General features: G+C 36.5%; 2 protein-coding genes across 4 annotated transcripts; both read right to left on the bottom strand.

Annotated features, from left to right (window-relative positions):
• Nucleotides 1-260: 260 nt before the first annotated feature.
• LOC124170389 (sorting nexin-8-like) lies at nucleotides 261-21734 on the bottom strand. 2 transcript variants are annotated; one of them, XM_046549117.1, is made up of 11 exons: nucleotides 21466-21734; nucleotides 5098-5222; nucleotides 4886-5018; nucleotides 4532-4725; nucleotides 4332-4449; nucleotides 4019-4221; nucleotides 3717-3838; nucleotides 3467-3601; nucleotides 3137-3353; nucleotides 2127-2315; nucleotides 261-1226 (listed from the first exon to the last, which is right to left on the bottom strand). In XM_046549117.1, the coding sequence occupies exons 1-11, from the start codon at nucleotides 21485-21487 to the stop codon at nucleotides 1125-1127; spliced, it is 1560 nt and encodes a 519-aa protein (XP_046405073.1). In that variant the 5' UTR covers nucleotides 21488-21734; the 3' UTR covers nucleotides 261-1124. The 2 variants fall into 2 exon arrangements, with proteins under 2 accessions (XP_046405073.1, XP_046405066.1); XM_046549110.1 differs by having other exon boundaries at nucleotides 4019-4239.
• LOC124170403 (N-acylneuraminate cytidylyltransferase) lies at nucleotides 21536-23059 on the bottom strand. 2 transcript variants are annotated; one of them, XM_046549133.1, is made up of 6 exons: nucleotides 22942-23059; nucleotides 22582-22745; nucleotides 22345-22497; nucleotides 22082-22228; nucleotides 21738-21876; nucleotides 21536-21641 (listed from the first exon to the last, which is right to left on the bottom strand). In XM_046549133.1, the coding sequence occupies exons 2-6, from the start codon at nucleotides 22595-22597 to the stop codon at nucleotides 21536-21538; spliced, it is 561 nt and encodes a 186-aa protein (XP_046405089.1). In that variant the 5' UTR covers nucleotides 22598-22745; nucleotides 22942-23059. The 2 variants fall into 2 exon arrangements, with proteins under 2 accessions (XP_046405089.1, XP_046405083.1); XM_046549127.1 differs by having other exon boundaries at nucleotides 22825-23059.
• Between the last annotated feature and the right edge of the window lie 27 nt (nucleotides 23060-23086).

The raw sequence follows: 23086 nt of genomic DNA on the forward strand, positions 1-23086 counted from the left end.
GTTTGACTGCTCAAAGATATTTTTATAATGGAACTACCTAGTTATTCTTATGCATAACACACCTTATTTCACCTAGTGAATAACACACATAAAATACTATGAAAATTTAGTAAAAAACCATGCATAGCGGGATAGCCCACGTTACTCTCGAGAATTCAGGGTATTGTAAATGAGGGGATAGAGCCTCCTTTTAAATACATATCCAACTTCAGCACCACTTTTTCCTGTCTCAGAAGTATCCTCAAATGCATAACAAATTATATTTTTTTCAATTTTATGAAACTAAAATAACAGATAAAGTATGGATTTCAAAAGATAATTATAGAGTATGATACTGATTACTAAACCAGGGTTGAGTTCAAGTTCTAATTGCAGTTTTAAAGTGAATTATAAAAAATTATCTTTTTTAAGCCATCCAACTTACAACAGAATAATGTAACAAATTTAGAAATATATACAAAATCCGACATAAGCAAGGAATGCTGTACCTGAATAAATACTTTCATGAAATTGAAATTTCATTTAACGTAGCCATATGGCATAACTAATAAGATCAACAACACCAGTAAAATCCAGTAAAACTGGTTACAGATCTAAGTTAGATTCGGTATTCCAATATATGTGAGAAACATGACAACCAATAAGGCTATCATTATCAATAACAATATAAATACGTTTTCATAAACAAGAACATGGAAGATACAAAATTGGTGAGAAAGTGTGTATAAATATATAAAACAGACTTAATAGAATGCATTTCTGTTAGCTATAAAGTGTAAACACGATAGTAAAACACTGGTAAAATAATCTCATTTCAGTCAATATTCAAATAAAGCAACTAGTTTAAAATGCTTTCAAGACTATACTACACACAAGTGCTATGCACTTCTATATTCACACAATCCCATAACACACTTAAATTAGGAATGTCTTCTTTTTAAATGGCTTATGAGCCAAAGTATTGCACCTAATATCATTACGTAAAATGATAAAATATGAATTAGTCAACATAGACTACTAAAATAAACAACAATAGACAACACACAGAACCATAAATCCACCATACCTCAACATGGGATATGAACAATGGATGGTGGCAAAAGTCAACAAGTAACAGAAACTTATCACAGGGAATTTCCTGAAGGTCCACTACCATTCAACTGCCGCTTGTTATCTGGCAAGCATTTCATAATTGATGGTTGAATCAGCCTCCACACATCTGCCAACTGAAATTTGAAAACAAATCAACATTGATCACAAGTCAACACAAGTAATAACTTGATACCCACAATATTTTGATGGGCGATTTTTCATGCTAACGTTTACATGCCATGTCTCGTTCGTTATGAATTCAGTCACTACTGTTAGTTCAGAAATTAGGATCTTTGAGGTAAGCTTAATGTATTGCACAACTACTACATACCTTTTCAAATGTAGTGAAATATTCTATTTTTTTACAACATTGTCAAAAAACCAAAGGGTTATAACAAGTCTGTTTTTACGCTTAATGTCTACATATCATATTGCATAAATTACAATAAAAAGGTGCTATAATTTTTTTAAGAAACTGGTAATTACATAGAAAATACATCTAATGATTGCTGTGGAAAATGGGCTGACAGCTTTACAATCTGATACATCACTACCATCACACTGCATGTATTTAGGTGCAACTTCAACCATATCTATAGATTATTGAGTAATAACTTGTTCGCGTTAAATAAAAAAAAAACATAGTCATTAACTTAAAATCCTTTTACTTGACCGAAAATGATTCACAAATTCATATTAGTTTCAATAAGAACAGATGTGATTATATATTTCCAATAATCACTTTAATTTTACCGCTGTGGTAAACATGAATAGGCAGAAAGAATACACACTAAGATGCATAAGTTTCACCACATATACTAATGAGATGGTGTTCTAAATTACATAGGAAAAATGGAGCATCAAAGTCAAAGGAGGCCTCTCAACTTGGAAGCTACATAAAGTGCAAACAACGGCACACTTACCTCACTTTTTCCTTGAAGCAGGTGAGTAAACAAAATAAAAACAATTTTAGCCATCAAAACCTAAGCAATGGACTGTACTTCACCAATTTGATGAAAATTAAAGAATCTCACCTCTGAGTGCCCTTGAATTTGAACAGCTACCAAAGTGTTTAGGATGGATGCTAAAATTTCCAGATGGGCATGCACCAGTTGTGTCTCGAGGTGCAGACAATGAAGGGCATAGGCATTCCTTAGATCAACATTTGCTATAACTGACTCTTGTTCCATCATCTTCCTTTCCATTTGCTCCACAGACTCGGCCTAGAGAGAAATGATAATTAAGGCAAAGGTTGTAATGTAACTACAATGGTGTGATGTGATTCATTCACATGGTAAATGCATAATTTTCAATATATGTAATATATTTTTTTTTTTATTTTTTTTTTATTTTTTTTTTTAGATCACGAGATGTGGGTCAATATATATATATATATATTATATTGACCCACATCTCGTGATCTAAAAAAAAAAAAATAATAAAAAAAATAAAAAAAAAAATATATATATAATAAGGGGTCGTGAAACATAAAGTTTGAAATATATGTAATCAAATAATCCTTGCACCACTTTTGTTCCCCTGAATGTTTTTATATATTATGTACTAAATAGATTCTCAGGGAGAGATGCATCGAACATGTATTAAGCCACCTCCCCAGTGAGCAGGCTAGAGACATAAGCAGGCTACTGCCCGTCCCCCTGCTCCTCCATGTTGCACTGCGCCTAAGGTCCCCCAACCACATGCTGCAGAGTCAATTCGGGGCTAAACAGTCACAGATATGATTCTATGAACAAAATTCTCAACCATACACTTTGCTAAATCTATTGGAAATAAAAAATATAAAATTATGCATTTTTAGATTTTCAACCATATCACCATAAAAGGTCATGTCGTAAAGATCAAGTTCTAAAGTGCTTTACCAAGAGGTCAAGCCAAGGACAAGGTAACATTTTGGGGACCTTATTTTACTTAGCTCCACAACCTTTTCTATTGAATGAGGAAGTTTCCCCAAAAAAATACAGATCCTCCCTATTGCACACATATGAACATATAAGGAAATTCTCATTGTTTAATAAAAACTTACATCAGTTCCTTTGATTACTCCTTGGATTTGCCTCTTTTTCAAGGCAAGCATTTTTGCTAAGGCTCTCTGGTGATCATGCACAACACCTTTCTCATGACGTTCACACAGATCTCGATGGGCACCCAAAACTTCAAGAAGAAGGTTCAGCCTCTCACACACCTCATCTTCTTCTCGGACTGCCCTCTGTAAAGCCTTGGTTGACAATAACCCGAACTCTCTATAGACAGAAATGGAGAAGACTATGAAATATTTCATATTTTCAAATCATAAAATATATTCTAAACCTAACACCCTCTTATAACCACATCCTTGTGTATAAAAAATTCTCACTTTGATATTACGTGAAAGCCTTTCTTCATATCAGCCCATACTGTACTTCCTCCAGTAGCCCACATAGAGCTGCCATGAGGATCATTTGCCAGATTTGTCAGCTGCGATCCAAACTCAGCCATATTATCAGCATATCTACACAAATGAGACAACAAGAAAGAGGGATTGAATAAGAAGGTAACACTTAATACAAAATGGACCACTCAGCAATACATATCATCAAAATACAAAATGAAATGAAACTACTTACCCGTGAGAACGTATGGCTAACAAGTCTGCAATATGCTTCAGACGGGATACACCTGAAAATATCAATCTTATCTGGTCCCGACTATTTGCAAATTCTGTGTGTGTATCAGGAGGAACTAGCTCCTAGAATGAGTGAGATTAAAACAAGGTTTAGAAACAATATCACACTTTTACTTTCATGCATAAAAATATAAACTGCTTTAGAAAAAGAGAACTGTCATGCATTCCATAGGTACATTAAAGTACTACCTAAAGCATGTACATATACAAGATAGAATATTTTCAATTAAATAGGAAACTTACTTTAGCTTTTGCAGCAAGTTCAGATGTGGTAAACTCATCAGGAACTCTTCTAAAAGATTCACGTATTTTGTTCTGGGCATCAGGTCCAGAGAAAGTAAAAAAAAAATCCAACATAGGATCATGCATCATGACAGGATGCCTCGCTACGATGGTTAGCCAACGACGCAAAGACTTCCTTCTCTCTTCAATGAAATGAGAATCAGCTGCAACAAACAAGCCAACTTTACATCACCAATTAATCTTCAGTTTTCTGATTTGCACAGTCAACTAAAAGGGAACCACCATCCCAAGGTATACCTAGCATAATACTTACCTCCAACAACCTTTTTGGGGGGCAATTTCGGAATAAGGCGATAAGGAAATCTCCCTAAGAGAAGTTCATACAGAGATAAAAAATCATTGTACCTTCTTCGGACAGATGAGTTTCTCCGCTGAAATAAGAGATGGGTCATGAGCAGCCACATTTTTTACAACAAAAGAACAACAGATCAATTAGCCAAAACTTAATTTTACCTTGCTGAGAACTTGATACTCCACATGTTTTAAAAATAGTCCTTTTTTCTCAGGAATTACTGTCACTTCTATTGAGTCCAGTTCACAGATATCAGAATAACTAAGGCCTAGGTGGGTAGGGTTTGAATGTCTAGTATGCTGCAGCATGAAAGCCTTCAATTCATTCAGGTCTCCCAACTCAGGACGAGGTAATTCTAAGAGAGAGTAAAAGTTAGATGCCACACATTACTTTAGACTTAAGTAGGAGTATACAAAGAGCACAAGAGCATTTTGGTGAGAGGCTACAAGTTGGAAAAATCTAAAATAGAATCAAATTTTGAAAGAATGTCACAGTAGCAATTTATGATTCTTTACCTTTCCCTGAAAAATTTTCCAGCAACTTATCATCAGGCTGCTTTCCTTGCTGGGCAAATGCTATGAGTACTAATGCTTTGTATAGGTTTGTACGAGTAAGGGATCCTTGCTTTGATTCAATAAGGGTCCATATCTAGAAAAGAGCACATAAAAATCATTCAAGAGAATAACACTAGAGATATACTTTGATAAATATTTTTGCACACAAATACCTGACTTAACGTGGATGATGGAAGCTTGGATTTCACAAGTAGGTGAGTAAACACTTCTTTGCTGATGGTTTCTGCATTTGGTGAGCATATCTGGTACACTTCACGGTAATATGGTGGAACAGATCCTGCAAAAAATAGTCTATTTTGAAAAACGAACATCACATTGAGGCAAGAGAAGATGACGTCAACTCATATTAACATCCTACTATTTACATTGTTTTATGTTTATTACTTTACTTCATTAATTACAAGACTCATCCTCATTAATTTCCACACTACATCCAATCTTTCTTTATTGTCTTATTTCATTGAGTGGGAAAATAGAAATTTTGTTCTTATTCAGAATCCTTGGAAATTGAGATGTGCTTCCTAAACATTGCATTTCTCTATGCAGCACTGAAAAGGAGGTTAATTCTAAGCTTTTTTAGTGATATAGTATATGCATTTTCATCTTTTCACGAACTATGATTTAATTTCATTTCAATTTCAAAAATTCTTCAAAAATATTTTGTCTAAAAATCAAGGAATTTAACTCAATGAGCTGTCACTAATTTGAGATAAAAGCATTATAAGGAAATAAAGAATTTAATTGTGTACTAAATAGATTCTCATGGAAAGATGCATCAAACATGTATTTAGCCACCTCCCTAGTGAGCAAGATAGAGGCACAAGCGGCCTACTGCGACCAAAAATTTAATGGAGTGTTCTCATAAAATTAAAAAGGTAATTTTTTTACATGCCTAGATAAGTAAGTTGACGTTATTAACACATGCAAAAAATGACTTCATAATTCTAAATATTCTTGTTGCTAGAGAGCTTCAAAGTTCGCAAAAATTACTAAATTCTCTTACGCTACAAGAATGCCTTGTGATGTCAGAATGCGAGTGAGCAGACTCGCTCCACGGCAACAACAAAACAGTAACGACAATAACAAACACCTGCGATACTACTGATTCATAACTTGAAGGGTGTGTGAAAAACAGTTGTGAATAGTTTAAAAGTATTTACAGTGCGTGTATTGCGCAATGGTTGACTCTGACTTCGTGTAGTCTGGGAACATTCTTAAGGTAGATTAATTCATGGCCACTTATTTCTTCTCCAGTAATGAAGATTTCTCAGCGATGAGTTGAGAAGCCACGAAATAGAAATGTAACATAAATTAAATCAACCATCTCCTTTGCTAGTAATCTACCGCTTGGTTTGTATCTCATTTAACTACTGTCATTTACTCATTGCTTTTAACGTGTACTTGGTGCAATGTGAGAATAAACGAAGTTAACATTTTGGAGAAATACACCGGATCATATTTTACACCGATTTACTTATCATTCCTATGGTCTGAGAGAGACAGACATGAGGTGTTTCAGCAGTTTGGTAGGTTCAAGTGTTAATAAATTTGAGTGTTTGCACTGTTGGGGCTAAGGTGTCTCCAGAATATTAAGTGAGAACAATAATTTCATACTGTGGAAATCACGGTAAATGAGGAGGATGAAAAAGTAAAAACCGTTATTCGGCAAGACTGTGCTGCATCTTCCAACATTCATCCATTCTTTACACTTGTCAATTATTCAGGATAAATATTTCACATGCCTGATGATGAAATTAACATATAAAAAAATAAATTGTAAAGAGAGATACATAGGTTTTTCTAAAACTGGGACGAATAGTCTACTGGCACCAGGTAAATGCATTGTTTACTGGACTCTGATGTCACGCTCAGCCAACATAGCGATGGGTCGTTTGGAGCGCAAAATTAATATAGAATTTTCAAATTGGAATTTTAAGAATAATACACAGGTTAGAGAAGAACTGCTTTTAATGTAATTATCAGCACGAAAGATGTTTTTTATCAAATAATCATCCATTTTTAGTGGAATTCCCCATTATAAATATGTAAAAGTATTTCCTGCATCTGACCACCAGGTGATGCCACAATAAAAAATAATTCATTTGACATAAACCCTGTATGAGGTTGATCTCTCTAAATATGTATTAAAAGAAGTTAATTCAATTATGAGGTATTTGTAATATTTGGAAATAGGGTTATGTATGCCTAAGTATTTTAAAAATTAGTATCTCTGGTAATTTACTTTGAGTTATTTCAACTTCCCATGTACATGAATTTTTCCATGAGAGCTCATGAAAAGTTGAGTGATTAACAGCACATTTTGCTAGAAAACAAATACAATAAGAAGTAACTATCTCAGCAGGGCTGAATTGAAAGTTGTTAGGAGCACCGCCCTCCTCACTTTCAAGATACTGAATGATAATTTCAAGATACTTAAAACAAACTTTGAATTTTCCATGCTAGATTAAATAATAAAATAACTATTTGATTAAGTGTAAAAAATACTTAAGTTTATCCTCATTTAAAATATTTCCACATACATAGTTGACTAGTCTAAATTTTTAAGGGTTTAACACGAAGTTTCGATAGAAGATGTTTTGCCTTAAAATTGTCTTTCTTGAGCATTCTCTGTTCATAAAAACCTAAGACAATTATTCCAAGGGTGGAAATGAATACATAAACTTAAATTGCTTTTTTTCTATGGGAAAATAAAGCATCTCAAAATGAACAAATCACAAATCCTTCCTAAACACTCCATTGTTTAACCTCAGGTTTCCTTGGGGGGAGGGAGGGGAGATGAAATTGCAAGCACCTTTCATGTTGCAGCTCTGAGTGTGCTATGGTTGCTGCAACAGTTGGGCCAGATCTCCATTCAACATTCAAAGCCAGTGTCTTTAGGCAAAGAAAGAAGCCTGAAGAGGTAACCTGTAGAGGTGGCAAAATTGTTGCAGTAACCAAAGCGCATAAAAGGCTGCAACTTATAAGAAGCACCAGTGATATCACTCAACACCTCATCCCACATTTTTTCTTTATCCCAGATTGGAGCACAAATATGTAATGTGAAAACCCTACTCAGTAGCTATTCTATAGGTTTATATAAAGCTCATGTCAGGATGAATGCTGGAACTCATCTCTTGCGCAACTAGCACAATCGACCTAATATGTTTCATATAATCATTTAACACTTTCGCTGCGGCGGACGCACTGGTGCGTCCTGCGCAAACTATTGTCCTGAGCGGAGGACGCACCCATGCGTCCTGCTACCACCTGTTTTCAAATGCCCCCAGAATCAGCCGAGAATGTCTTGGGTGCTCCAAATTACCTCTCGCTGCTCTATAAGTAGTCGCAGTCCAGCCTTCGAGCAGTGCGGATCGCTGTCTGTCTCTCTTGCTCGTGAAAGCTCTTGCGAAATGCCTAACTGTAGTGCTTGCGTGAAACCCATTAAGCGAGACCAAAAATCGCTCACTTGCGGCAAATGTGGTGACTTCTATCATCCGGTTTGTCTCTCAATATCCGATGATGACTTCAAGTTACTTAGTGAGAAGTGCCGACAATGGTTCTGCGACGCGTGTCGTGCCAAAACGCCGGGTCATCCTGTGGTAGCTGCACCGAGACCTGAGTCTTCTGAGGGCACCTCTTCCGATAGTCAACTTGTGCGCACGATGCTGCAAGAAGTCCTCGATCGCATGAACGCTCTGCAGGGCAAGCAAGAGGAATTAATTAATCTGGTGAGTGCTAACAGTGCCTCCTTAAGCGACCAGTCGAAGCGCCTAGAGTCGCTTCAGAAGGAACTATCAGTGATGTGTAATAAACTAGAATCAGTGGAAGCCGAGAATAGACGTCTTCAAAAGAAAATATGTGACCTTGAAGTTAAAATTAACAAAAACGAACAAGACTGTAAAAGAAACGTTCTTGAAATTCGTGGCGTCCCGGTTAACACCGGTGACAGTTTAACCGGTACAATCCTAAAGCTAGGATCGGTATTAGGTGTCCAAATGAAACCTGAAGATATCGACCAAGTTTTCAGACCGCGCCCCTCTCACAATCCGGAAGGTCTCACCAGAATCCCTCCTATTGTTGTTCGTTTCACAAGACAACTTATTAGAGATGAGTTAATAAACAAGCGACGAACACGCAGGGATCTCAATACCCGAGACCTTGGCATGGACTCCTCCAGCCCAATATACGTAGATGAGTCACTCACAATGGTCAACAAAAAGCTGTTTGCGTTGACGAGAGATTTGAAGAAAGCAGGAAAAATCAAGTTTGCCTGGGTTAGGGGTGGGAATATTCTGGCAAGGAAAGAGACGGGATCCCCCGCAAAAGTTATTTGTAAAGAGGAAGATCTTGATCATTTTTTATAGATACTCAAATAAGGGTACCAGTACAATTACCAGTAACATCCACCTCGCATGAGGAAATGAGAATTTCTCATGTCAACGCCCAGTCATTGATTGCTCACATCGATGATTTCAGACATTACTATTGTACAAATACTTTTCATGTAATCGGTGTGAGTGAAACGTGGTTAAACGAATCAATTGACTCTGTAATGGTTTCCTTACCTGGGTTTGTACTATACCGAAATGATCGTGAAGGAAAACGAGGAGGAGGGGTCGGCATATATGTACACTCATCATTAAAAGTCAAAGATTTGGGTCGATCTGCTAATGTAATTGATAATCAACTGGAGTATATCTCTCTTGAAATTAGCGGTCCATATTCAAAATTATTAGCGACTGTTGTATACAGACCACCAAAGACAAATGGGTTGCCCGAACTCGAAAGTTTTCTTGTTAATACTGTTCCTAGTTATGTAAATCGAGTTGTCATGGGTGACTTCAACATCAATCTTTTAAAAGAAACAGCTGATAAAGATGCCTTCCTTAACCTATTACAAGTGTGTGGTTTGAATATTGTGCCAACTATGCCAACCTGTCATACGAAGAGCTGCAGCTCTCTCCTAGATATTATCTGTGTTGATGACCTTAATAAAATTACGTCCTCTGGTCAAACACCGGATCCGCCACTCTCATGCCACGACCAAGTCTTTGTTACCTACAAAATGTTAATTCCATCATTTACGCCAAAAATTGTAACCTTCAGAGACTTCAAAAATTTTGACGAGGAAAAGTTCATCACCGATCTATGCCAGATTAACTGGTCTTCCATCAGTAGACTGATTTCTGTGGACGACAAAGTTAACGAGTTAAACTCCCTCCTACTCAACACACTGGACTCGCATGCTCCAATCCGAAGTGTACGTGTCACCCATCCCCCGACACCATGGCTCACACCAGAAATTAAACTGAAGATAAAGGAAAGAAATATTACTCGAGCAATGTTCCGGCGATATAAAGTTCCGGCTACTCTCACTAGATACAAAACCATACGTAACCAAGTGAAGAGTATGATACGCAATGCAAAAAAAAATTATTTCAAACGCACTCTAGGAAAAAAGGGTGATCCTAAATCTATGTGGAAATCCATTCGTAATCTTGGAATTTTACCTCCTAAAACCAATAGCAATATCTTAAATATCCATCAAGATGTTCTCAATAATCACTTTGTCAAAAGTGAACCGCAAATCTCCCTCGAACCTCATATCCCACCTCCAGCGAATCATAATCAGTTCTTCTTCTCACATGTCTCATCGTCCTCAGTTTTTAGCGCGTGCAAAAAAATCACCTCCAATGCCAAAGGACATGATAAAATTCCCATTTCTTGCATTAAGAAGGCTCTACCTGTCATTTTGCCCTCGCTCCTAAATATAATAGATGCCTCACTTCAAACGGCACACTATCCTGCGACCTGGAAGCACTCCCTTATACACCCAATTGCTAAATGCCCCCAGCCCTCTACACCTGATGACTTCAGACCGATAGGAATTTTATGTGCTTTTGCCAAGATATTTGAGCGGATTGTATTTCAGCAATTAAGCTCATATACATCCACTGCTAACTTACTAAACCCCTTGCAGTCTGGCTTCCGTGGTCGACATAGCACTCAAACTGCACTCTTAAAAATTACCGAGGACATTCGTGAGGCAATGGACAAACGCCAGGTGACGATCTTAGTATTATTCGATTTCACCAAGGCTTTCAACTCCGTTTGCCATGAATTGCTCCTCCGCAAGCTGAGTACCCTAAATTTCTCAAAGAGTGCTGTTGACTGGTTTAGATCTTACCTCAGCGGTCGCACTCAAGCAGTGGTGGTCAGTAGTAACCTACAGTCAAACTGGATCCCTAATCCCGTGGGGATGGTACAAGGCTCAGTTCTTAGCCCACTTCTTTTTTCTCTCTTTATAAACGACCTCCCTGATGTCCTCATGCATTGTGACTACCACCTTTACGCCGACGATTTTCAAATTTATCGTCATTCATCGCCGTCCAATATTATTAATTCAATCGCACTTATCAATGAGGACATCGAGAGAATTAACAGTTGGGCGCAGGCTAATCATTTGGTTCTCAATGACAAGAAAACAACAGCAATAATTATAGGGAGCAATTATTTCTTTTCTCAATTAGACCATGAAAATCTACCTAAAATAAGACTCGGTAGCCACAATATACCTTATGAGGAAACAGTAAAAAACCTTGGAGTCATATTCGATCGAACCCTTAGTTGGAAGCCTCAAACAAACTATGCGAGGCGTAAAATTTTGGGATCACTACATCAACTTGTCAGAGCCAGAGAAATACTTACACCCGACATACGAATTTCATTAGTTAAAACACTAGTCTTCCCTCACTTGGATTATTGCGCAGCCTTATTCACTAACCAAGACGACGCAAACAATAATAAACTCCAATTGGCCATGAATTCAGCTGTAAGGTTTATTTACGATTTAAAAAAATGGGACCATATCAGTAACTATTACAATCACCTCAACTGGCTTAAGTATAAAGAGCGTCGCACCCTTCACATAATAACTCTAGCCTTCAGTATCTTAACGACCGGTTATCCGCCATACTTGTATGAGAAATTCATTAGAAAATCTGAGGTTCATGATATACCTACCCGAAATCATAACATTGACCTCCATATTCCAAAACATCACACGCTACATATGAACAAATCATTCATAGTAACCGCCTCACAAATATGGAACTCTCTCCCAGCCCAAATAAGAAGCAGTACAAATGTCAATAGGTTCAAACACAGCACATATGGGTTTCTGAAGAATGCCTCCTTATCCCCAAGTTAAATTTCTTTTGTTTATATTCACTTTCTTATGTTCATATTTCTTGTTTATATTCACTTTCTTATGTTCATATTTCTTGTTTATATTCACTTTCTTATGCTCATATTTCTTGTTTATATTCACTTTCTTATGTTCATAATTCTTGTTTATATTCACTTTCTTATGTTCATATCTCTTGTTCATATTTCTTTTGTTTGCCACCTTTAATTTTGTAATTAGTGTGTTATATCGAAGTGCGATTATTTATTATTATTTTTTTTGTCGAAAATATTGTATTGTTTCTTTCATGTACTAGGCGATATGCACTGTTCAAATTTGACTGTATATGTATATATATTTATTTACTTTTTATTTTATTTATCTATCTCAATGTGAAATGTAGAAAGATGTACTTATATTTTCTTATGGGCCCCAGTGCCTACGAAAATAAACGATATTATTATTATTATTATTATTATAACATTCCGTACTATTCAGTATTGGCCATCGTTTCTCGGAAACACCTTTCATTTTTTATCAAATTACTGTATAACTATAAAATGGAAAAGTGTAGATATATCTGAGGATAGCAAAAATATGTGAACACATTGGTTTGGACAATTGTCATGGTTGCTTCTTTTGAACATTATAGATATTACGTTTAGTGATTATAAATCCCTTGAAAAAGTGATACGCATAATTGACCCAGGTTCGATGCCAGAATTTTCTATCTTTATCTTTATCATGCATAACGCAGAAAAAGTTAGCTCTAAGAAGTTATCACCATAAGGCATATCGAGGGGCATTATGTAATACCCCTCGATAATAATGAATTAAAATCCACGGCACTCCTCTTTGACTCTTCCATATAGCCTATCTATTATGTAAACATGCCAAAATGTTGCCAAATTTTGCTTAAATATAATGAAAAGTTTTGCTGAACATTCAATCACTTGTTCCACAAAACCCCGAATCACAATAGGATACACAAGTGCCTCGTTATATTACGGTTCAATCGCTAAGGGTTACATACTTTGTTAAACTGACAGATAGGAATATCATTACCACTCTGCGATATACATTACACACGAAACTGAAATCCACCACCATTTCAAGATAAAATATTTAACACAGGATCCAGTAGTATTGACCTTGAAAATGAAATTTAATGCCGATATGACGGAAATGTAACACCAGGAATTCCATGACGATCACAATAATGTGTGAAAAAAATGGGTAACATTTCGTCTCATTTCATGCGAGTAAGGCCACAGGTGTAAAAACAGTGTCGTTGAGGCATTCCTTTCACTCTCATCCCTCCATGCCCTCTGGCCAAAATATCATTGCAAGTACGACGCTGCCACAGGAAAGTACTAGGTGCTCACGGCCTTCGGATTAGATTGACATGCTCAATTTTTGGAGATATCTATCCTCTGAAGTATCATCAGAGGTGTCACCTGTTACCTGACCATCTCAATTATTTCCCATCACATTAGATGGCTGAGGAACTAGTGGCATCAACATCTGGTTCAGTGGGAACGTGATGAAAAAAGAGCTAAATATCCTAAGAGAAATTTGAAGAAAAAGACTAATTAAGAGTTGATGGATATCCTCATGCAGTTTGATGAGGAGATGGACAGCGAGGAAGATAATGCATCCCAGGAAGGAATTCCAGAGGAATCGTCCAAAGAGAGTCAGGAAGAAAACGCCTATGCACCTTCATCAAAACTGTTCCGAAAGCACTCAAATAACTTCGATTCATGGTACAAAGCTGAACTCCAAGTAACAGATATCCCTTTTTCTGGCACCTCAGGACTAAAATTAAATGTTCCCAGCGAGAATTCTTACAACTATTTTATACTCATTGCCAATGATGTTTTTTTGAGTTGTAACAGAAACGAATATCAATGCTGAATACGTGGTTTGAAAAAATAATTCTCCAAATGCGAATAGCATCTTGGAATAAGTCTTGAGTCGAAGATAATTGGAAACTTTTCTGGCCTTCTATTTCCGGTGGGAAATATTTCTCTTAGTAGATTATAATATTTTTGGAAAAAACCTGAAATATATAATCTCCCTGTTTTTTCCAAACATATGTCTCGAGATAGCTTTTGCAAATATTGCATGCTATGCACTAAGGTAGAAATGTGGTTGAAGGCGAACACTTACCCAGTGATCCATTTTACAAAATACGACCCTTGCATGATACATTCCATGCAAGTTTGAGTGAAGTGTACTACGCGGAAAGGGCTGTGAGTCTAGACAAATCCATGGTTCTATGAAGTTGACATTATCCATGGTTACTATTAAAACAATTCATTCCTAACAAACGTCACAAATATGAAATAAAATTGTACATGATCACTGAACCATGCGGTTTGGTATTGGATTGCTTGATATATTGTGGCACCGAGGGCAAAGAAGTGGGGGGTGCAGGGTATGCAGAGAAAGTGACTTTGAAAGTGAAATTGTTGGAAAATTTTAAAAATAAGGGGCAAGCTGTGTACATGGATAACCTTTACGACAGCGTGAACTCTTTCCATTGTCTGCTTACAGAGAAAACATACTGTACAGTCACTCTGCAAATGAAGAGGAAAAATAACCAGGATATATATATATTTTTTAAATTAGAGAAGGGTGAATGTGTGGCTCGCTACAATTTAATGGGGGGTGCGTTTTGAAATGGAGGGATTAAAGAGATGTGAAGATGATTTCGTCCGACTATGGACACCATTTTGTGGGCAGGCGGGGAAGGGTTTCAACTAAGCCCAGTACGGTAGACGCTTACAATAAACATATTGGAGGCAAAGACAAGACCGATCAATTGTTGTCCTATTGTTTTTGCGAAACAAAAACTCTCCATTGGTACCTTAAGTTGAGAATATACTTTATTCAGATAATAATGATTCATTCTTTCATTCTATACCAAAGATTTAGTGGGAAATGTGTAAATTTATTAGAATACTGCGATGAACTAATAAAATCATTGCTAAATGTCCAACCTGAGGCAATGCCTTCAATGAGTTCCCCTGAACACATTCATTCACCACACACTTTGGAAATGAAAAGAAAAGGAAGAAAGAAGTGCAGAGTATGTGCCAAAAATAGAGTGAGGAAATATGTTTGCACTTACAATCCAGATTGCCCGTAAAAAATGGTTTTATGCTTGCACCCATGGTTTAGGATATTTTCTTAAGTCTTAAATTTATCGCTGACATAAATAGCACTCTTCATTCTAGTGTTTTTTAAGTATGATTCTTTAAAGTTATCCGAAAGCCATGAGTAAATTATGAGTTTGTAATTAGGTATTTTACGACAAAAATATTATTTCATTAAAAATAATTAAAATTTTTGTCATTTTTGAATGCACCAAATTTTTTAAAATATCTATGTATTTGCAAAATAAGTCGAAATATATGAACGTTAGATGAGAATTAAGGGTGATAAAAAATTTTGTATAGCGGGTTGCATAAAGCATGTGGCACTGGTTGCAGAGCTTTGCCAATGCTGTGTGCGGCAGATGCACCGGTGCGTCCTTTGTTTTATTTGTTTACAACAATCATAGGATTTTTATTATTATTTTTTACGGTATCCATAGAGACATATCTACTTGGTTATGCAGAAAAACCACTGCCGCTCATGGCGACATTTTTCATCAAAATGGCCAACAGTAAGTGTTAAGTAATACACTGGTTAAAGTGGGTTTTAAAGCATCATTTGTGACTTATCTTTCCCATCTCATAATGAACTACTTTCTTCCATTCACAGTAAATCCTACCCCATTCCATTCCACCTAAAAAAATTCTTTTCTCTTCCTCCCTCTCCTCTGCCTACTATGTATTCTTCCCTCTTACACGATTTATAACATCCCCTCTCTGGTCAGTAATCACAACATCCTAAATCCTCTGTCACCCCTGTAACCCATACTGAAACTTTCGCACTTTGCCCACTATGTCTAGCAGTTTCTCATTCCTCTTCCTCTATAACCAGATCACCTTATCCATTCACTTACACATAGATTTCAATCACTTCTGGCCTCCCCTTGTCCTCCTTCCTCAGAGTACATGTTTCTTCACTGTTACGTGCTACACCCCACATTAGACTCTACACTAGCCTTCCCTTTAAACTCTTGCATAAATATCCTCTCATCACCTTCGCACAGAGCATAAAATATCTACATGATATCTACAGCATGTCCTCAACGCCTTGGATATTTAAAATATCAATTAGATGCCTAGAATGTCCTTTTTAAGCAACAACTCATTATATATATGTCCAGTGCAATTAGTCAAACACTCAAATCTACAAAAAAATGTAACTCCTATGCTTTTTGGTACATGGATAGATGAAGTCATTGTACACACACACACTAAAAAAGCAAAGGTGACTTTTGGCGAGCAAAGGCTGCTTCTAGTAAATGTTTATAAAAGCCATTTATAGTTCAAAAACCCTTTTTTTAAACATAAACTAGATGTCTAGGATATGTCTACCTCATGAAAGTACGGCTATTTTTTTGCCTTTGAAAATGCTAGATTTTTAGATACTGAAAGTAATTTAACAAAATGGGTATTTAAAGACATGAGGGAAAAAAAATTGTCAGAAAAGATCAGACATCGACAATTTAAGCAAAATTTATTATTATTTAATTAATCGAAATTGATAGGTAAGCAATAACTGCATCAGCTTAGTTACTATCAATAAACAAATCCAATTCAATGGAATAAAAGATAAGTCAAAATTCTAGTCTCTTCTTTTAAATTTTTTAAATTTTATTACAGTAAAACACATTGTCATAACCTGATTTGCCTTTTATGTATCAAAATTATGTATGTACTCATATTCATTCGTAGCTCTGATGAAGGTGTATACCCACGTTGACTAAAATTAGCAGTTAAAATTCTTCAAGACCTATACTGAAAGAAACTAAATCAACACTCATTGATAAAGTTAAGACTCCTTTGAGAAAGCTAAAACGAAATTGTATGCTGCTCAAGAAGCTTTAAATTTGGAATCTGTGGAGTAAGTTCCTTCTAGAAAGAAGCGAAAGCCAGAGAGGTTTCAATATTCAGGAAGAATACCTAGAAGACATCCTACCCTGCAGGCAGGATGTAAGTTGAAAAAAAACTCTAGTTACACCAAAACGTATTATAATCGAGTCATTAATCCTGAATTTTCCCAGTGGGTCAAATTTGAATATGAATGTTAAGAATATATCTGTTCAAGATATCGCATAGATGAAAATCAGACATTCAGATATCCACAATATGCCTACAATTTTAGCCCCCAATTTTCAATTGTTGATGAAATATGAGCAATTAAAATTTGGGTGTGACCCCTAAAGTGCCGCAACGTGCAACACATGGTGATTTTTATTTTCATCCATAACTCCATTCCTGTGAGATGAAAAGGCATGAATTTTTTCTTCTAAAGATAATTGATTCATAATGATTCCACGATTATCATTAAATATTCACTGCATGAAGTAATTCAGCTTCAAAAAAATAAAGTTTACAAAAAAATCTCACTTGTACCATTTTTCATCGTCAGCATCCACAGGGAAAGGCCATGCGAATACAGACTCATGGTTCGGTTTAAAGTAACCATTAATGTATGAGCAAAGATCTTGATGAAAAAAAAACGTGAGTCCGGCGTTCCTTTTAGTAAAAAAAAATACTCATTCATGGTCACAGGAAAAAAAGGCTCTTTTTCAAGGCACATAGATATTACACGATTTAGAGGTGATATGTATAAGCTTCTACTCATGATTAAACAATATTGGAGCATGCATTACCTCACTATAGCGTATGCTACTGACACTTAGAGTAGGAAACACATAAGCAATCATGTGAATGTACTCTCCAACGTACTGCTAATTTCGTGCTTTCAGGACTAATCCTACTAGGCTATCTCTTCCATGGGTAATGGGCAACTGAATAGTATGGTATAAAATGTAAAGGCAGAAGAGAGCCATCACAATGTTTTCTTCAATTTCAGTCTAAGTGAAGTTAATTAATTTCTCAGTCATATGGTGCTGCCTTAGTGATATCCTGGTTGAATTTCAGACTAACAATAAGTATCTCATTGCAGAAAAGTTTCTCGGGTTTTCCACCGGTTGATGTCGTCCATGTCTCCCAAGGTTTCGATCCGCGACTTGCTGATCATCCTCAGGGGATCTTCTGAATGCCGTTCTTCAAAAATTTTTCAGTATATATACACTCCATCCGAGTTCAGGTGTAACCTGAGTCGCGGATCGAAACGTCGGGAGACATGGACAACATCAACCGGTGGAAAACCCGAGAAACTTTTCGGCAACTGATACGCCGGGAAAACCTAAGATCATACATAAGTATCTCATGTTTGTGTGACTGATAGCCAGGCTTACATTTTAACTTCTCATTCGTATTGAGGTCTGTCTTGCCATGTCAGAGATACCATTGTGCAGTATTATCGTAATGGATTTTAGTGAAAAGTTTTCATTTTTAATTCAGGATGAAGTTCAAAGTTATCACTGGACCAATCTATCATGCACCATACACCCTTGCTTGATTTACCTGAAGAAAGATGGTACTCTCACCACCACCTCATCTCATTGCTTCATATCTGATGACCTTAGCCATGATGTGGCCTTTGTTATGTAAGTGCAACGCCACCTGATAGAATTTTTAAAGAGAAATTTGCCTAAGATCCATGAGGTTCAGTGCTTCACAGATGGATGTGCGGGGCAATATAAAAACTGCAAGTCTTTTATAAATGTTTGCCATCATTATAATGACTATGGAATGAATGCAACCCAGTCTTTATTTTCCACAATCCATGGAAAGTCCTCTTGTGATGGTATAGGTTGTACTATTGAATGAATGGCGCAGCAAATAACAAACAGGATGTGTGAATTTTGTAGAGATAAAATGAAAAACATCAACATCCATAACATTTAGTCCAGTGATGTGGCTTGGTCACCTAGTAAACTTCTTGAAAGATCCACCAAGGCAAAAACAATTCCAGGCACAAGAAACTTCCATCATTTTCTGCCTTTATCGGATAGAAAAGTCGCTGCAAAGTTCACTGGCTTGGATGATGAATACAGCATTACATATATTTGATTTTTGTTCTGAAACAGTGGATTTCCCAGATAATTTGGCAGTTGGTTCATGTGCAGCTTGTATTTACAGCAAGCAGTGTGGTACATTGGACTAGTGGAAACTCTCAATCATGAAGGAGGTGATATTACAGTTAAATTCATGACACTTAATGGGCCCTCACCTTCATTCTCTTGGCCATAGAGATATGATGTTTGCAGTGTGCCACTAGGACACACATTGTGTGTGCTTAATTCTCCTGCAACCACGAGCTATGGGAGGTCATACAACTTCTTGAAGGAGGAAGTGGCCAACATTAAAAAAAAATATTTAGACTTTGAGAAAAACACTAAGACATCTTAGAATGTGGTCAGCCAGTTAAAAAGAGGAGGCTCACTTTCAAATCAATTAGGAGGGTTGTTAATTTAATTTTACTATTTTTACCTAAATTTCCAATGATATAGAATGACTAAATGAAGCATTGAAAGGGTGAAGTACCTGAGAAATCTCTCAATACAAATGATTTGATGACGGTTCCCTTTGACATTTGATTATGTACATTCCTGTGATGTCAATACATCTGGATATGAAATGAATCTGGTCTTTGGACACAGATTAAAATGGATGTAGGATGTAATAGTGTACCATGGATCATGCCGTTTTTTAAATTAAAACTCCCTCTGCTCAAATAGCTCAGATAGCACAAAATTAGCAGTACGAGGGGGAGTACATTCACATGATTGCTTATGTGTTTCTACTCTAAGAGCCAGTAGCATACGCTATAGTGAGGTAATGCATGCTCCAATATTGTTTAATCATGAGTAGAAGCTTATATCTCCTCTAAATCGTGTAATATCTATGTGCCTTGAAAAAGAGCCTTTTTTTCCCGTGACTATGAATGAGTATTTTATTTTACTAAAAGGAATACCGGACTCACGATTTTTTTTCATCAGGATCTTTGCTCATCCATTAATGGTTACTTTAAACTGAACCATGAGTCTGTATTCGCATGGCCTTTCCCTGTGGATGCTGACGATGAAAAATGGTACAAGTGAGATTTTTTTGTAAACTTTATTTTTTTGAAGCTGAATTACTTCATGCAGTGAATATTTAATGATAATCGTGGAATCATAATGAATCACTTATCTTTAGAAAAAAAGTCATGCCCTTTCATCTCACAGAAATGGAGCTATGGATGAAAATAAAAATACCATGTGTTGCACGTTGCGGCACTTTAGGGGTCACGCCCAAATTTCAATTGCTCATATTTCATCAACAATTGAAAATTGGGGGCTAAAATTGTACACAATTTCTAATTAGACCAGAATGTATGACCTTGGCAAGTTTCATGAAAATCCGAGTCGGTGGGTGTCACGGCCTGGTTGATTTGAAATGGAATGACCCTTATCGGAGTCCTCCTGCTACAGTAGAAACAAAGGCTCTTTCACATACTAGGCACGAAGGTGTCTTCAATGGGAAACAAAAGCTGATATAAAGCAATAGCCTCATACGACAGAGAAAAAAAATGTACCGCAAGCTGCCATATTATACAAGTAGCATAATAAGCAATGTATTCCACTTCGAAGGAAAATAGTTACAATAAGAGATTGACGTAACTGGCTTCATTTTTGATAAAATGAAGGAAACTAGTACTCTTAAAAACAATTTAATCGAGAAAATATATAATTTACAATTTTAAGTACACGCATAAGGTATAACGTATCGATTTTAGTTTTTTCTTGCGATTAACGCCTACGTTATTCTAAACCCTAAAATTACAAATGATAAAAACAAATGCATTTTGGGCGAATCTTCAGCGCTTCAGCTATTACCTACAGATACGACATGGCTGAGACAACTAACTCCATTCAACATGATAACAACTATAAGAAAACAGGGACTATCCCGCTATCAACTGCAATCAAGGGGGCGTCACTAGAGGCCGTTCAACGCCGTAGGAGTTGAACAAATCAACATAAATAAAATGGACCGGGCAGAGTTCGACATTTCATTTGACTTGGGTATTTTAAAGCATCCGCATACCAAATTAGAGTGATACAATAACGGTTAAATCAAATAATACTACAATAGTACCCCGATTAATGAATCATACATGAACCGATACAATTAACATTACTGAATACGGAGAAGTGACAGCATCGACTAAAATAACATTATTTGATTTCACTAAAATGTAATAATTGTAATGACAAGTACTAATACTACACATAAATAAGTACTTCCTTCTTTCAACTTACCAACTGACAAGTCCGTCGCCATTTTTGACACCTCACAAATGAAATACGAAAGTGAGCAACATATCGACAATCAGATGTCAAAAAGGTGAGCATCAAACAGGATTTCGGCGATACGCAGGTCAATTTTACTGTCAATTTCCAAACTTTGAAGCTGGGGCACTTCAACGTATCCAATCCTTTAAGTAGAATTCAAATATTCAGGAGTTATTTAGAGTTAGAATTAAATAATAATTGGTTAGCGAGCATCAGCCCGACCCCCAAGAGTACTTCACCTGCCTCCCTGAAGCAAACCGAATTTGATACAATCGATGCTGGTGAAGTAAAGCATTCCATTTTCTTGCAAGTTTCCATTCCAGTCCTGTCTCCGTGGTCTTCTTCTCCTATCAAAATTTGCAGGAGTGATTTCTCCGTCTGGAAATCCACACAATGAGATGCGTGCATAAATACACAATGATTTGGAAGTTAAAGTTGCATAGCTACATCGGCGTTCACTATCTAAAATTGTTTGGTATTTAACTCTACGGAGAGTTTCAGCTGGTGTATACGTTAACACTTAAATATAAAGCAACCACATGAGATGATAGATGCTTGAGATTTACTGTATCTTTAGACTTACTAGACGTTTCTTTCCACAGGAGATTGTGTGTTCTTGTCACAGAAAAAGCTGAATCATATCCGCGTGATAGCAACTCGTATGCCATTAGCATTATGTCAGAAGATAAAAAAGGGGACGTACACTGAATTAATCCGATATTTGAAATCCCTGTTGCGGTGAAAGGACAAACCATGAATATTAGTTGCCATTCTTGTAAAATTGAGGCCTACATTAAACACACCTATACGGTAACAATCAAGCTATTCAGCGATAAATCTCTGTACCAGGCATACGGCTGCAAAACTCTTGAACAGAAAATAAGGATGATGCTGTATCAGTCGCAGTTTCCGCCGATCTCCAATGTACAAACACGCCCAATCTTTCTGCTTCCTGGGCAATATCTGGGTGATCAGTTGACACCCAGATAGATGAGAACTCTAGAAGAAAATACTGTAATTTAGAAACGGGAGTAGGAAAACAACAAGCCAACACCAAAATAGTTCAATAGATTTTTGACTTACTTCCAAATGTTTTCATTGCGTCTATTGCCCGATGTAACAATGTTTTTCCTTTGAAGAAAGAGAGATTCTTCAAGGGAATGCCCTTACTCCCACCTCTTGCTAGAATAAGTCCCGTGATATTTACTTGTAAACTGCCACCCTCATCTCTCAAAATCGACGTACTCCTGATAAATAAACAAGTCAGTAAAATTATAGAATCATACATGCCATTGTTGGTGAGATTACTTCTGCCAGTCGTAATACCGTAATTTCGGGATGAAGCAATCACTTTCATTTGCGTATACGCACGCATTACTCAACGATAAATGAGCTACAATCACAAAAAACCATTTCATTTCGCCGATGATCTCAGAAAAGTACCTTACAGACGCAGCTTTTCTCTGAATAATTTGGGCTTAAACGATAATGTATTGTTTGAGCAGTGAGATGATGCTAGATCGTCTGCTAACATTAATACGCGGTGTCTGCTTTTTTTATTCCCAAACAGGCAGACGATGCGCATGCG

Source organism: Ischnura elegans, chromosome 1, assembly GCF_921293095.1.
Source record: "Ischnura elegans chromosome 1, ioIscEleg1.1, whole genome shotgun sequence".
NCBI classification, from domain to species: Eukaryota; Metazoa; Arthropoda; class Insecta; order Odonata; family Coenagrionidae; genus Ischnura; species Ischnura elegans.

Bases quoted from the DNA above. Each gene is read 5' to 3' on its own strand.
- LOC124170389 (XM_046549110.1), bottom strand. From the start codon at position 21,487: ATGGCGACGGACTTGTCAGTTG. The intron at 3,602-3,716 runs GTAAGTAGTTTC...TCATTTGTGTAG, and splicing joins TTAGCCATACGTTCTCACGG to ATATGCTGATAATATGGCTG. The intron at 3,354-3,466 runs GTGAGAATTTTT...TTCTGTCTATAG, and splicing joins GGCTTTCACGTAATATCAAA to AGAGTTCGGGTTATTGTCAA.
- LOC124170403 (XM_046549127.1), bottom strand. From the start codon at position 22,916: ATGAAATGGTTTTTTGTGATTGTAGCTCATTTATCGTTGAGTAATGCG. The intron at 21,877-22,081 runs GTAAGTCTAAAG...GTGGATTTCCAG, and splicing joins CCTGTGGAAAGAAACGTCTA to ACGGAGAAATCACTCCTGCA. The intron at 21,642-21,737 runs GTGAAGTACTCT...TTCTACTTAAAG, and splicing joins GGTTTGCTTCAGGGAGGCAG to GATTGGATACGTTGAAGTGC.